General features: G+C 36.5%; 1 protein-coding gene across 1 annotated transcript; it reads left to right on the top strand.

Annotated features, from left to right (window-relative positions):
• The first annotated feature begins 4,745 nt into the window (after positions 1-4,745).
• On the top strand, positions 4,746-5,728 carry LOC119537121 (olfactory receptor 52D1-like). Its single transcript, XM_037839710.1, is given in 2 exon segments — positions 4,746-5,304; positions 5,307-5,728. Coding segments are annotated over 2 exon segments (981 nt in total).
• The last annotated feature ends 9,525 nt before the right edge of the window (positions 5,729-15,253 follow it).

The following is a 15,253-nucleotide window of genomic DNA, read 5'->3' as shown; positions in this document are numbered from 1 at the left end:
ATTGTGAAAGGTTTCTGGGGAGAGCTGAGCCCTTTGGATTAGTTGCCCTGAGGAGCAGGCATCCCTACTCTATTAAGCGTTGGAACTAGACTTTACTTTTTTGGAGAAGTGAGTGCAGGGGCTTTCCTGCTCACCTCATTCATCAAAGGACGACTGAAGACAGGAGGCATGGGAAGGCTGATGGATTAACCCTGTATTCCTAGCAAACCTTAAAATCTCTGTTCCCTGGGAAATGTTTCATGCTGTTCAAAGCAGTCTTAAATGCATTATCTCATTTTATATTTTCAAAACCCTACAGTGTATACATATCCTATAGGTTAATATGAAGAGTACAGACTTCCAAATTAGATTTCATTTCAAATTCCAGCTCCATGAATTCATAGAATAGCTTTGGGCAAATTAATTAAGCATTCTGAGTGTTTTTTCTTATTTTGTCATACAACAATTACTGACCTGAAAAATCTGCTAAGGAGTAAATGGGATATTCCATGCAATGCAACTAACATAGTACCTAATAGGTGCTCAATTCATATTGATTTATTGTTTTCTATAAATAGATGGATAGGGACATGAGAAGTAGCCAAAAGACCATACAGGGCATTTATTTTATTTCTCCCCACAAAGAAATAACATTTCTTTCCCTCCATTCCTTCCTTTCCTCTATACTTTAGTCAGGTAAGGAATAAAATGTAACTGATCCCTGGGTATTTCTCAAACACTTAATACTATAATCAGGACACTTTTAATGCACTACAATGTTTGGGGATATTTGAGGACAGGAGAGATCTGTAATGATGCCACTGGCTGTCATTATATTTATAGTCAAATTACTGCCAGAAAAATAACATTCCATCTTTTTTTTTCATTATTTATTGAAACAGCAACTATACGAAAATACATGGTCTCTGACTAGTAGAATTCAATACAAAATAATAGAGAAAAGTGTGTAAAAACATACAATAAAATGTGACAAGATAGGAAAGACAGGTTTGTGCATATACCAAAAAGATACCATAAGGTAGGGTATGAATGATGGTTCAAGGTAGCTAGAAAAATACTCTCAGAGAAGCTGATGGGTGAATTGACTCCAATGCCAACCAGATGTTACTGAGGGATTTTTACCATGAAGTAAAAAGAGACAAGAGCACTGCCTTCATAGATATGGGTGAAGTTATTTCAAGAAATATCTATTAGAATAATTCCTTAATATTTTACAAAGTTCTCACTGGTAATTTCTTGGTCTGTGCATTTTCTGATCATTACTATAATAACTCTGCATTGTTTTTTACTTACCTTATAATGCCAAGTAACATAGGATACATGGAATATACTAGCATTGTTAAAAAAATTTCAACCATAGTAATAAATCTAAAATACACTCTATCTACAATCTTCTCTACCCATCACCTCTTTTACAGTCCTCTTATGTTGGATGTGTATTATTTTATATTGTTTTAAAAACTTACAAAATTTATTTTTATATTCAATATATATGCATACATTTAATTTTGTGCATATGTTTAATATAAATGAAAAAATAAATTTTTCTGTTTCATATTTTTTTAAACTTGGAGGACTTTCATTAGTTTATATAGAGAATGAGATGTACTACTGTATATATAGACAGAGATATACCGTATATATTTAACTGATGCTGATACTCCATAATATAAATATGCCAGTTTTTTTAACCATTCTTTTATTAATAAACATTTGAATGCTTTAATTTTTCTTCTATTACACCAATTTTACAATGTGCTTCAGTGTATATACTTCCATGTGTACAAGTGTTGAGTATCCCATAGGGTGACAAAGTTAAATTGCTATATTTTTTAATAACAATAATTGCAAAATGATTTTCCTTTAAAAGGAATCATTGTGCATAAGAGTTTTAGTTTACCCAAACTCTCATTAACTTTCACCACCAATATCAATATTTTGTTAAAAATATAATGTATGTTTTATATCATTTTAGTCTTTATTTTTAATTTCCTGATTGCAAGTGAAACTGGGATCAATATTAAGTAGCTAGGGCATTTGTATTTAGTTCTCTTTATGTTTTTTCTTTCCACATAATCTATTCTTTTCCATTGTGAAAAACATATTTAAGTTGCCTAGAATATAATAAAATTTGTTTTATTAAGGCAAAGAACAAATGGAAAGGGCAAAGGTGAAAGCACATAAGAAAATAAGTATTATGACAGAAACACATATAGATAAAGGGATAAAAGGTTTCCTTTTAGGATAAAAAAAGAGGACAATGAAAACATTAGCCCAATAAGACTACACATAAGCATAGCGGTAGACCAGGTTAAGGTCAATAGTTTTTGTGTGGTGTTGTGAGCTTTCCATGTGAGGCAAGAGCTTAACTTTGAAAGTTAGTGAACTGGAGAAGATTTCATTCAAAAGAAAGGCTTAAATTTGGAGCAGCACCTATAGAGAATGTATAATTAGGCAGAGTTTCAATTAGTATGCATAATCAAACCAATTCTGATAGTATTTTCTAATGATTCCTACAGAATAATACCTATCCACTTTTACATATACTCATACAAATAGACCGTCACATCATAAGGGCAATTTATTATCACGATTATTAAGAATGTGCTGTGTGGAAAGTAGAGTACGGGTTCCCAGAGGCCAGGATCTAGGTAGAGAGTGAGGAGTTAAAAATTAAATTTAATTTCCATTTGGGGTGATGGAAAGATTTTGGTAATAAATGGCAGTGATGGTAGCACAACATTGTGTATAAAATCAGCAGCACAGAATTATATATTTGACTGTTGTTAAAAGGGACAATTTTAGCTTGTAAATATGTCCTGGAATAAAAATTAAGGAAAAAAAAAAGGACTGTACACCACAATGAATGCTAATGTAACCAATATACTATAGTTAATAGTACAATTATAACATTATTTCATCAATTGAAACTCAGATATCACACTAATGCAAGGTGTTAATTAAAGGTGGGATATATGGAATCACTGTATTTGCTGCATGATTTTTCTGTAAAACCTACAGCTTCTTTCATAATATTTTTATATATACTTCAAAGAAATTGGGGGAACAACTACCTACTCAAAAAAGAAAACAAGGTGTGTGGACTCTGAAAACACAGTGCCTGGACTAGACACAGGTCTTACCAGCTATTTACCTTTATGCAAGTTAAACCCTTATCATGTTAAAACAGGAATAAAATTTCAAGGGGTTAAGATATGAAACAATCTCAGAAAAGTAAGTGACTAATTGTAAGCACTTAAAAATATTACTATCACAACATAATATTTCAATTTTATGGATTCTCTATATTCTTGCTATGTCCCAATTCATAGCAAGCTTTGTTGACAAGCATAGCCAGGCTTACCATCTCAAGCACAAACTTTGGGTATCAAACTTCAAAGACAGCTTAAGAAGCAAAGAGTACTGGACAAGTGCAACACAATATTGACGTCATAACTTCATATGGACACTGATTTAAAGGTCACTTTTCCTATCACAAAAATGCAATAAGCTATGATTCTCTGTAATAGTGGGTAGAGCAAAGGAAGTGTCTGAGGAACAGTGTCAATTGAGTTTCCAAAAAGAAGAAAAAGAAATATAATTCTCTATTGAAGGAATATATGAATTTCAAAGGTTTTTCCAATTGTCCTAAGAAGTGGATCAAGTTTATTGGGAAAATTTCAGAATGGGATGGAAGGAGAGATCAGAAAAAGCATGCTGAGCACAGGAAAAAGCATAACCAAAAACATGGATGCAGTAGACTTAAATCAAGAGCAAGTCGTAAAGTTAAATCAAGAACAAGTCACAAAGTTGTTTGCCTAATGGGATATGTGTCAGGAGATGAAAGAAATTCAGACTACAGGTTTTAATCCTATTGGTGCAACTCTTGACTGCTAAGATTAGGCATGTGCACAAATTCTGTTGTCCAGAGAAATTCCTAACAGTGCACTGTGTGGTTCAGTTACTGTCACACTCTTATCAGGCTCACCCTGTGTCATCATGAATGAGGCCCACGTTAGCGTGAATGAGCTTCCTACAGGTCATTCCACAACAACAGTACCCTTCAAAATCCTGGTATCCATTCTTAAGACTACATGCCATAAATTATCCTGCCCCAAACCTACTATTACTGAAATTTTAAAAATTAGGATCCTAGTCTTTAGCCAGAACCTCTTATCATCCCTCCTGTCTCACTCCAGTTCTTTTATTACAACCACACTATTTCTTACTTGGTACTCTAAACCTATGACTCTCCTATATTCTGCACTTTGAACTGAAGAATTCTTCTCCTTGGGAGATTGAGGATTTTCTAATATGTAACTATAGACTTCTTACTTAAATAGTTGCTGTTGTTTAGCATCTGTAGATCATTTAATTGAAAATTGTAAATATAGATAAATGAAAAATTATCTATGGCCAAGTATTGGTAAAAGTTATTAAAACATCTGTAGTCATGGATAGGGAGTCCCATATAGCTAAGCCTCTAAATAAGGCAAAATAAGAATACTTATTACAGTTCTCACTAAAAAGACCATCTATATAGTTATTTAGATGGTACCATTTAGGAAGCAGTATGACTCTGAAATATCTGGCACTCTGTCAGATGAAGTAATCTTCATCTAAATATTTATAGGTATTGTAACTACCCAATGTCCTACAATTCCCTGCCTTTCAGCTTACTTGACTGATCAGAGATTTTAAAATGCATAAATTGATATTTTGTTTTGTTTCTTACAGGAAAATCCATGAAGAGAAATCTAAACCATCCAATACTTGTTATATCAGCATCCAATAATACTGATATGCACCCAGCAACCTTCATTCTCATTGGCATCCCTGGGTTGGAGGTTGCCCACATCTGGATCTCCATCCCCTTCTGTGTGGTTTACCTTCTGGCCCTAGTGGGGAACTGCTCCCTTTTATTTATCATCAAGACAGACCCCAGCCTCCACAAGCCAATGTACCTTTTCCTCTGCATGCTGGCTGTGGCAGACCTTATTGTATGCACCACAGCTATGCCAAAACTTCTCAGCCTCTTCTGGTTCCAAGATGGAGAGATTCCCTTTGAAGCCTGCCTCACTCAGATGTTCCTGATACACTCTTGCTCCACTATGGAGTCTGGATTCTTCCTAGCCATGGCTTTTGACCATTATGTAGCCATTTGTAACCTATTAAGATATTCAGCTATTCTGACACACACAGTAATTGGAAGAATGGGTCTAGCCATCGTACTCCGGGGAACTGTGCTTTTCAGTCCTCACCACTTCCTGCTATATTGGCTTCCCTACTGCAGAACCAATATCATTTCCACACCTACTGTGAATTCATGGCACTCATCAAGATCGCCTGTGCAGAGACAAGAATCTGCAGAGCCTACAGCCTAATTGCTGCCTTCCTTACTGGTGGGGTAGACTTCATATTGATCATTTGTTCCTATGTCTTTATACTTAATACTGTCTTCCACCTCCCATCCAAGGATGCTCGACTCAAGACCTTGGGCACTTGTGTCTCCCATGCCTCTGTCATCTTAGTGTCCTATATTCCAGCTTTCTTCTCTTTTCTCACTCACAGATTTGGGCACCATGTGGCACCCCATATTCACATATTTGTGGCCAACATCTATGTTCTGGTCCCACCCATGATGAACCCCATTATCTATGGGGTGAGGACAAAGAGGATACGGGACAGGTTCCTGAAAGTTTTCTGTTTTCCAAAGTCTCTGAATTAAGTCCTCTTTGTTGTTATGTAATAAAAGACCAAAACTTTTTATTATTTTTCTAGATTGTTGTTTCTTTACCAAGTGCCTTTTTAAATTACCAGGTAGCTGGGATGTTTCTGTGTGAAGCAACTTATCCAAATATATATTATATATATTATTTATTATCTATGTGCAGTAGAAGTATATCCCTAATAAATAGTTGGGTTACTCTCAAAATGAGTATTTCATTAGGCTGTTAAATAAGTATTTATTTGATGGCCATGACTATCATGCAGTTTATTGAAATGTTCCAATTCACGTAAATGCCAGAGTATGTCATGGTAGAAAATATGAGCCTAAACATATCCTACATGGAGACTGAAGTTATAGAAAAGCAAGAAGCCATGAGAAAATCTTACTCTCACTTTTCTTGTCTTGGCCATTTCATCAACTCTGCAGTTGTTCCAAGGATGTTAAGATTATTATTATTTTTTTTTTTACGTATTCTTATATTACTGAGTTCTCCTTTTTTAGGGAATCCTGCTTGAAGCCTACTTAATTGTGCCCTAACTATTTATCTTTCAAGATCCAAAGAACATATCTTATATAATTTTTTAACCTGATGATTAGAGTTCTATTTTCTAGGTTCTTAAAATTTAAAAACACTTAGATCTGAGTGACATCATCAACATGGCAACATAAACTGCTACTGCAAACCTCTCCCAAGAAACTCAGCTGAAAAAAAAAGGACAAATTTCACTTGTTCAGAACTCTGGAGGAAGGTATGGACTGGAGAAAGATCCCCAAAATGCTGAATCAAAGAAAGAGAAAAATATCAGGTAGTCAACTTCTGTCCTGGACCAGCCAGTCCTCTTCCCTCTCCTTCATTTGATCCCATGCAGCTCAGTCCCAGAAGCAGCAGCCATGATCCCTCCTGCCTCCCACCAGTTACACTGACTATAAAATCTCTCACAACGGTGAGACAGACCCACGCCTATATCTGGGCACAGAGAACCAAGCCCACAGGGCCCATAGCAAGACTCAAGCTACTGGGGAGGGTGGAATATAAAAGGGTAACAAGGAGGAGCTTTCACAATGGAGGCATGGGGAGGGAATGACAAAAGTTTTTCTCAAAACTGCAAGTAGTCATGCAGAAAATACCCAAATCAACTGTTTGGGGACCCAGAGGACAGGGGAGGACATTTCGAGGCCCAGGTCAGTGAGGGATGAAGAGTCTGAGAAAACATGGACAGAGACTGTATTTCCAGCCATGGGTCCTGGTGCTCATCTGCCACTGTTGAGGGGAATAGCAGTTGGCAGCCAGATCCATGCCTGGGTGATGGCTGCAGACTGGGACAGCTGGAGAATCTTCCACTGGAAGTAACGTGGAAACATAGCCCCACAATGAGAAAGACTTTGGCCAGCAAAGTGAGGACACAGGAGCCCCACAGTTTCAGTCTCACCCAGTCAGACACTGAAGGTCTACAGGAGACAAACAACTTCTGAGGACCATTAAGCCACCAAACAGTGCCATATGCTGAGCAGGCCAGAAAGCACGGGTGAAAACTGAAGGGCTTTTCAGAGTGTCTCCAGACCCATCCCAGACCCACACATACACATCATGGGTGTCCCAGAAGGAGAAGAGAAGGGAAAAGGGCCAGGAAAAATATTTGAAAAAATAATAGCTGAAAATTCCCCAACCCTTAAAAATGACATAAATATGCAAATCGAAGAAGCCCAATGTACTCCAAACAGAACAGATCTGAACAGACCAATCCAAGACACATACTAATCAGACTGTCGAATGCCAAATAGAAGGAGAAAATTCTGAAAGCAGCAAGAGAAAAGCAATTCACCATATACAAGGGAAGCTGAATAAGACTAAATGCTGATTTCTCATCAGACATCATGGAGGCAAGAAGGAAGTGGTATGACATATTTAAGATCCTGAAAGAGAAAAACTGTCAGCCAAGAATTCTTTATCTGATAAAACTGCCCTTCAAAAATGAGGGAGAGTTTTAAAATATTCACAGATAAACAGAAGCTGAGAGAGTTCATTAATAAGAGCCCAACCCTACAAGAAGTACTAAAGAGAGTACTGCCAGCTAAAAAGAAAAGACATGAGAGAGAGGTCTTGAAGAAGGTACAGATTTAAAGAGTATTAGTAAGGGTAAGTTAAAGGATAAAAAGAGAGACAAAAAATAGATCTGACAAATAAAAAAATACGGAATGTTAAGAGCCACAGCTCCTTCTCATACCTGGCTACCAGGATTCTGGCAACAAGAATTATACCCTCTAAGCAAGAGATGAGAAGATTCTTTTCTAAGAGTTTCCCCACTCCAAGAGAAAAAACTGAAAGAAACATACTGAGGGTTTGTTAAGTTCCTCTTATACACAGAGCCCTCAATCAGCTGTTTCATTAAAAAAAAAAAAAATTCAAGGAGATCCTTTGTTTTTTCCATACTGAACAGTACTCAGTCTGCACTTAGGTAGCAAATTCCAATGACATTTGACCATTTGTATTATCTTGGTCAGCATACTTTCTATTCTCATGGTATATGTCTTGAGAACTACAGTTAAATAATGAACTCAGTATTCTGGGATGGTCTAAAAGAAAACAAATATTTTGATTTACCTTATATGCCTCTTCCAGTTGATGTTAAGGATGCTGTTGCTCATTTTGACTCTGGCAGTCTCTTTAGATAACGTATATAGCAGATGTGATAACCACTACTTGAGAAGGTGAGATTACCAAGTAGGACTCACAATCAAGCATATGATTTCCTCGGAAAAAAGGGGGGAAATCCTTTGAAGCCAAAAAACAAAATTAAAAACAAATATGATACATATTTTCAAGTCTTTAGTTGACAATTTAGGGTTCATTAGCAGAATTAGAAACTTCCTTTTATGCACCTCAATGATTTCTTCTTAACTAAATGTATTTTTTTCTGAAGTCTGTGTGTCAGCATTTTGTTGTTGTGGGAGTCTCTGGTGTGAAATATTCTGTTACTTTTTCATCTTTTTTTTTTTATTTCACCACCATTATTGAATGGTACTTTTCAATCCACACGATCCTATTCTCCTGTTATTACATTTTACTTAACCTGTTGAAGATATTGTCTTACAGTCTTCTGGAATATGTTATTGCCTCAAAAAAAATCTGTTGTTGGTAAAATTGCCATTAATTTGTTGGTGATTTTCCATTCTCTCTGGTTGCCATTAAAATCTGCTATTTTATAGGAATATAACTCAATAAAATTGCATAAAAAATAAAAAAAATCTGCTATTTTTATTTTGTGTTTTGTAGTATCATATGTGAAAGTTTTAGCGTACCCTCGGTGATGGGTTTTCAAGTTCCCTAAGTGATTCTTAAATGCAGCAAGAATAAGGCAACACTAGCAACATGTTTTAACCAAATGTGTTTCCAGCCCAGGGATCCACAGAAAGAAGCGAGTAGAGATGATAACTGGATTGCAGTGTATACATCCCTAATTTGAGATTTTCTTATAGTGAAATATATACTTGATCACCTCTTTATCGTTGAGTGGATCGCAACCTTGTGTAGCACACATAAAAAATAAAGATATCACTGAAACTTCCATCATATCTACCCAAAAAATTGCATCATGGAGGCCATAAAGTACCCAATATTTAGTGGTAAATTGTGGCTACATGATTTCAATGTACTTTATCAGATCCATTCAATTCAATTCAACATTTTAGTTCAATGAACATAAAAAGTGTATCTACAATATGTGTGCCAGCTTATGTGCTAAGATTGCTTATAAGCTAGAGAAAGTTCCTCTCTTCATGAAACTTAAGGTTTATTGGTTAAGACATTTACACAAATCAGCAATTTAAATTAATCTACCCTATTATTTCTTTCCTTCTGCTAGCTTTGGTTTTGGTTTGCTATTCTTTTTTCCTGCTTGTTAAAGACTAAAGTTGGATTATTTACTTGATATCTTTCTTTGTTTTTACTGTAGGCATTTGTAGCTATAAATTTCCCTCAGATAATTGTTTTTATTGTATAACATAAGTTTTGGTATGTTGTGTTTCAGTTTTCATTCATCTCACAGTATTTTGTAATTTCCCTTTAGTTTACTTATTTAACCCATATTCTTTAGTTTGTTGCTTAATTAATATGTATTTGTGAAATTCCCAAACTTTCTCCTCTTTTTGATTTTTAGCCTCAATCCTGTGTTTTGGGAGAATAATTTGCATTATTTTATTTTTTTAAACTTATAGAAACTTGTTTTGTGGCCTAACATTTGATCTGTTCCGGAGAATATTTCATATGCACACAGGTAAATTGTGTCTTTGTGGGTGGACTGTCCTATAAAAGTCTGTTACTCTAGTTGGCATAATGTGTTTTTTTGTTCTCTACTTCCTTATTGATCTTTCATTTGTTTTTTCCATTCATTTTTGAAATTGAGGTACTAAAATCTCTGACTATTTTATAGAATTGTCTACCTCTGTCTTCAAATCTGCCATTATTGATTGGCTTTATATATTTTGGGCTCTGTTGTTTTCTCCATTTAATGTTTAGAATTATTACACCTTCTTGATGGATTGACCCCTTTATCAATATATAATGACCAGATTTGTCTCATAACAACTTTTGAGTTAAATTCTATTTTGTCTGGTATTAGTATAGCCACAAGCACTCTCTCTTAGTTACTATTTGCATGAACTATTTTTTTTCTTTTTTAATGTTTGGCAAGACATTATTGAGGCTTTGACGGTAATAGACGGGAAACGTACTGCAGAGAATAACTTTTACTGGCAGATTGGCCTGACCCAGAGCTTCCCTGACTTGCTCCCAGCTTGATGCAAGTAGCCAAGTGAGCGAAACACCCATAATGGCAACCATGATCTGAACTCCACACCCTAGAGCCCAAGACACCACCCAGCTAGACCCAGGCCCAGAGACAGGAGAATCCTCCCAGCCCCCACAGTATTAAGCATATTTTCTGTATCATTATTTCCTAACTCATCGTTGACTTATCTGGATGTTTGATAGTGAGGATATTTGCTCCCTTAGAGGTAAACCTATTCCCCTTCACCAGGTTATGGTTTTACCCTATGGCTCCAATAAGACAAATTACATCAGGATGATATAAACCAATGTCAGCATGGGCTTAGAACATTCTAATTTCAAACACCTCCTCCCATGTTACATGTTATTTTTTCCTTAAATTCTAGTTCTTCCTTGATTTTATACTCCCACACTAAGTAGCTTTATTATTTTATACACTAATTGCCTGCTTAGATTTTTCTGAGGTTTGACAGAATTAGGTGGGACTTAATTATCAGAAAAAATGATAAAATAAGAGTCAGCAGAGAGAGACCAAAATATGACATTCATTATTGATAAGGTGGATGTTGGAGAATGTGATTTGGATGTGCATGAGCCTAGGGATTCTTACATGCAGTCCTAAGACCACCACAACCTCCCTTTGTGAGGGTCTCACCCTGAAACTCATATAGCTGGGAGGGCCAGGGCACACTGAGGGCAGCTACTCCCCAGAGAAAGGCAGGAAAGGAGGAGGAGATTAGGCTACACCTAACCTCTTCTTTTCAACTCACCAAGCAGATAAAATACAAAAAAAAGAAGAGTTTGAGAATGTGGAGGAGAGCCTGGAGTATTTTTTTTAATGCAATTTTATTGAGATATATTCACACAACAAACAATCCTTCAAAGTGCACAATCAGTTGTTCATATGAACTAATTTTTACATCCTTTCCCTTTAAACCTATTTATCTTGGATCTCAAGTTAGTCTCTTGTAGATAGCACAGACTTGAACCATTTTTTAAAAATCCATTCTGTCATTATCTGTATTTTAATTGCTGAGTTTAATTCATTCGTATTTCATGTGATTACTGATGAAGTACGAGTGATAAAGACTTATCTACCATTTTGCTATTTTTTTAAGTTTTATATCTTTTTCTTCCTCAATTTCTCCAATATTGACTTCTAATATGATTGATTTTCATAGTGTATCAATTAATCTCCTGTTTCCCTCTTATGCATATTTTCTATAAAAATTAAGATCCTAAATTGATAATGATCAATTTTGGATTGAGGCCAACTTTGCTGTAATTGAATTAAAAACTCTGCTTTACACAGTTCTTTTCCTCTTTTTTTCTATTATTGTGTGCCTATTCACATAAAATTATAATTATGGTTTAATTCAATCTTTTTAATCATATAGATAAAAATAGAGGAGTTACAAATCAAACATACAATAGAACTGTAATCCCTCTACAGTCTGGCTACCATTGCTTCTGATAAGAAATTGGTTATTAATAGTATTGAGAATTCCTTTTATGTGAAAAGCTGCTTCTCTCTTGCTGTTTTCAGGATTCTCTCTGCTTTTAGATTTTGACATCTCAATGATAATGTGTCTTAGTATAGATGTCTTTGAGTTTATTCTACTTGAAGCTCATTGAGCTTATTAGATGTGTTGATTCATACCTTTACTCATATTTGGGAATTTATAAGCTATTATTTCCTCAAACACTTTTTATAATAGATTTTATTTTAGAGCAGTTTTAGGTATACAGAAATTAACAAAGTACAGAGCTCCATTGTCTCACTGCACAGTTTCCCCTATTACAGTTTGTATTAGTGTGGTTTGTTACAATTGACTAAATAGTATTGATACATTATTATAAACTAAAGTCTAAAAAAATGGGAGAGGGAGAGGGGTGAGGGGAGAGGGGAGACAGCTATGAGAAGGAGGCAGAGATTGAGCTAGGCTATGGATTGTCAAGTCACTGCCAAAACCCTGCAGACTTCAGAGGAAGCACAATCCTACTGACTCCTTAATCTGGACACCTACATCCCAGAACAGTGAGACAATATGTTCTGTTGTTTTAAGACACCAAGCTTGTGGTATTATTTACATCAGACCTAGGAAACTAAACACAGCTTAGTTTTGCCTTTTCTAGAATGTCCTATGGCTGGGATTGTACAGTATTAAGCCTTATCAGATTGCTTTTTTTTAAAAATACAGCAATGTCCATTTAAGTTTCCTCCACATTGTTTCATCCCTTTGTAGTGCATTTAGTTTTACTGTTCAGTAATATTCCATTGTATACATGGGCCATGTTTGCTTATCCATTCAACTATTAAAGGATATCTCAGTTGCTTCCAGTTTTTTAGCAGTTAAAATTGGCTATAAATTATGTGTGCAGGTTTTTGTGTGGACATGATTATTCAACTGTTAAGTAGACACCTAGAAGCATGATTATCGGATTATGTGGTAAACTGTGTTTAGCTATATAAGAAACTATGCAACTGTCATCCAAAGTTGCAAGACCATTTTGCCTTCCCACCATCAATTAATAAAAGTTCCTCTTTCTCCACATCCTTGACAGCATTTGTTGATGTCAACATTTTGGAGTTTAGCCATTATAATAGGTGTATGGAGGCATCTTATTGTTTTAATGTGAAATTCCTAACGATATATGAGGCTGAGCATCTTTTTCTATGCTGTCTTTGCCATTTGTATATCTTCTCTAATGAGGTGTCTGTTCAGATATTTGCCCAGTTTATAACTGGATTGTATGTTTACTTATTTCTGAGTTTTAAGGGTTTTTGCATACTTTGGATAAAAGTCTTTTATCAGATACGTGTTTACTCTGGATTAAGCTATGGCTTAAAGGTATGAGATGGGTTATTTGATCTTCTATCCAGACCACTAAAAGTTTCTCCATATCAGCAATAAGGCTTTTTCTCTTTCTTATCATTCATGTGTTCACTGGAGTAGCACTTTTAATTTCCTCAAGAATTTTTCCATTGCCTTCACAACTTGGCCAACTGTTTAACTAAAGAAGCCTAGCTTTTAGCTTATCTTGACTTTTAATATGCCTTCCTCAATCAACTTAATCATTTCTAGCTTTTGATTAAAAGTGAGAGATGTGTCTATTCCTTTCACTTTAACACTAAGAGGCCATTGTAAGGTTATTAATTAACCTAAGTTCAATATTGTTGTGTCTCAGGGAATAGAGAAGCCAGAAAATAGGGAGAGAGATGGAGAAATGTCCTATCAATGGAACAGTTCAGGAAATGCTTAACTTATTAAGTTTGCTGTCTTGTATAGGGATGATTCGTGGCACCCCAAAACAATTACAATAGTAATATCAAAGATCACTGATCACAGATCACCATAACAAACATAATAATAATTTAAATGTTTGAAATATGATGAGAATTATCAAAAGGTAATACAGAGGAGGTGGGGCAAGATGGCGGAGTGGTGAGGAGCAGAATTTTGTCTCTCGCCTAGAGCAGCTGGCAATTACCCAAGAACTATATGAAACAGTGTTTTCGGGGTCTCCAGCAACCAGTCACACATCGGACACAAGTTTGGAATTGGCGGAAAAGCTGAGAACGCAGCGAACATTGTAAGTTCCCCGGACCAGGGGTCTGGCTCCCCTCCCCACCCAGACCACACAGACTGTCTTGCTGCCTGCTCCCTGAAAGGGGGGAAAAAAAAAACAAAAAAACAGTAATCTGCTGAGGGCAAGAAGGGAGGCTCAATCCAGCCTCAACTGCAGAATTAATTAACAAATTAATTAACTAACTTTGGGAGGTGGGGGGCTAAAGAAGGGCTGGGCTCCAAGAAGTGGGGGCACATAAAAGCGGGCACCCATTCCCAGACTCCAAAAAAGCCATTTTTTTTTCCCCTACATTTTGTCCCTTCTGGCTTCTCACTGATCCCTTATCTTTTTGCATTTCAATAGCCCCCAGCAGGGGTGGAACTGAAGCAGTTGGAGAGTAATTATCAGACAATAGCCAAAAGCATATCTTTAAATGCTCTATTCTGACACTGACAAAACTTGCAGGCTGGGGGAATACTTTTAAAAGAGACTCTTTTTTTTTTTTTCCTTCCTTTTTTCTTTTTCTTGATTTCTTTTCTTTTTTTTTTTTTTTTTTAAATCTAAAAGTAATATATGTGGTTATTTCCTATCGGAAAGCCCAGGTTGAGGGACTAGGCTGGGCTTGGGGGAGACAGAGTACCTCCAGTGTCTTTGAGTTCCGTATTCACTACTGAAGGTCTCCACCACTGTCTTTAATTGGCAACTCAGGCTGACCAAGGAATCTACCTGGAGAGGCCCCAAAGAGGAGAGAGGAGAAGGGAATAGTGCCCCTGAGAGACAACTGGAGCTCTGAGGACTGGGAGAGTGGAGGGAGGTCCAGCTCAACTGGCAGTCCTCCTTCTGGGAATTCAGACCCCAGGGGCTGGAATTCAGATTCTGGCTTCAGTCAGCCACGCCCCTGACAGGATCAGAGTCACCAGGAGAACTAAAGGCTCCATACCTCCTTACACTGGTGGGGGAGCTGCGGGCTGGCCAGTGCCACCTGCTGGACAGGAGAGGAAAAGCACCAATTCTAAAGGCCTCATAGGAGGGTCTGATTCTCAGGAAAACTCCATACCCTCCCAATGAGACCTGGGCCTCACTAGACTGGGAAAATCTGACTAGGGTCCACAATATCTGAGGAGACCCACTCACAAAAATGTTACATAGAGGCAGAGCAAGAAACA

Source organism: Choloepus didactylus, chromosome 6 (genome assembly GCF_015220235.1).
Source record: "Choloepus didactylus isolate mChoDid1 chromosome 6, mChoDid1.pri, whole genome shotgun sequence".
Classification (NCBI taxonomy): domain Eukaryota; kingdom Metazoa; phylum Chordata; class Mammalia; order Pilosa; family Megalonychidae; genus Choloepus; species Choloepus didactylus.
This window is presented reverse-complemented; position numbering and strand designations above follow the sequence as displayed.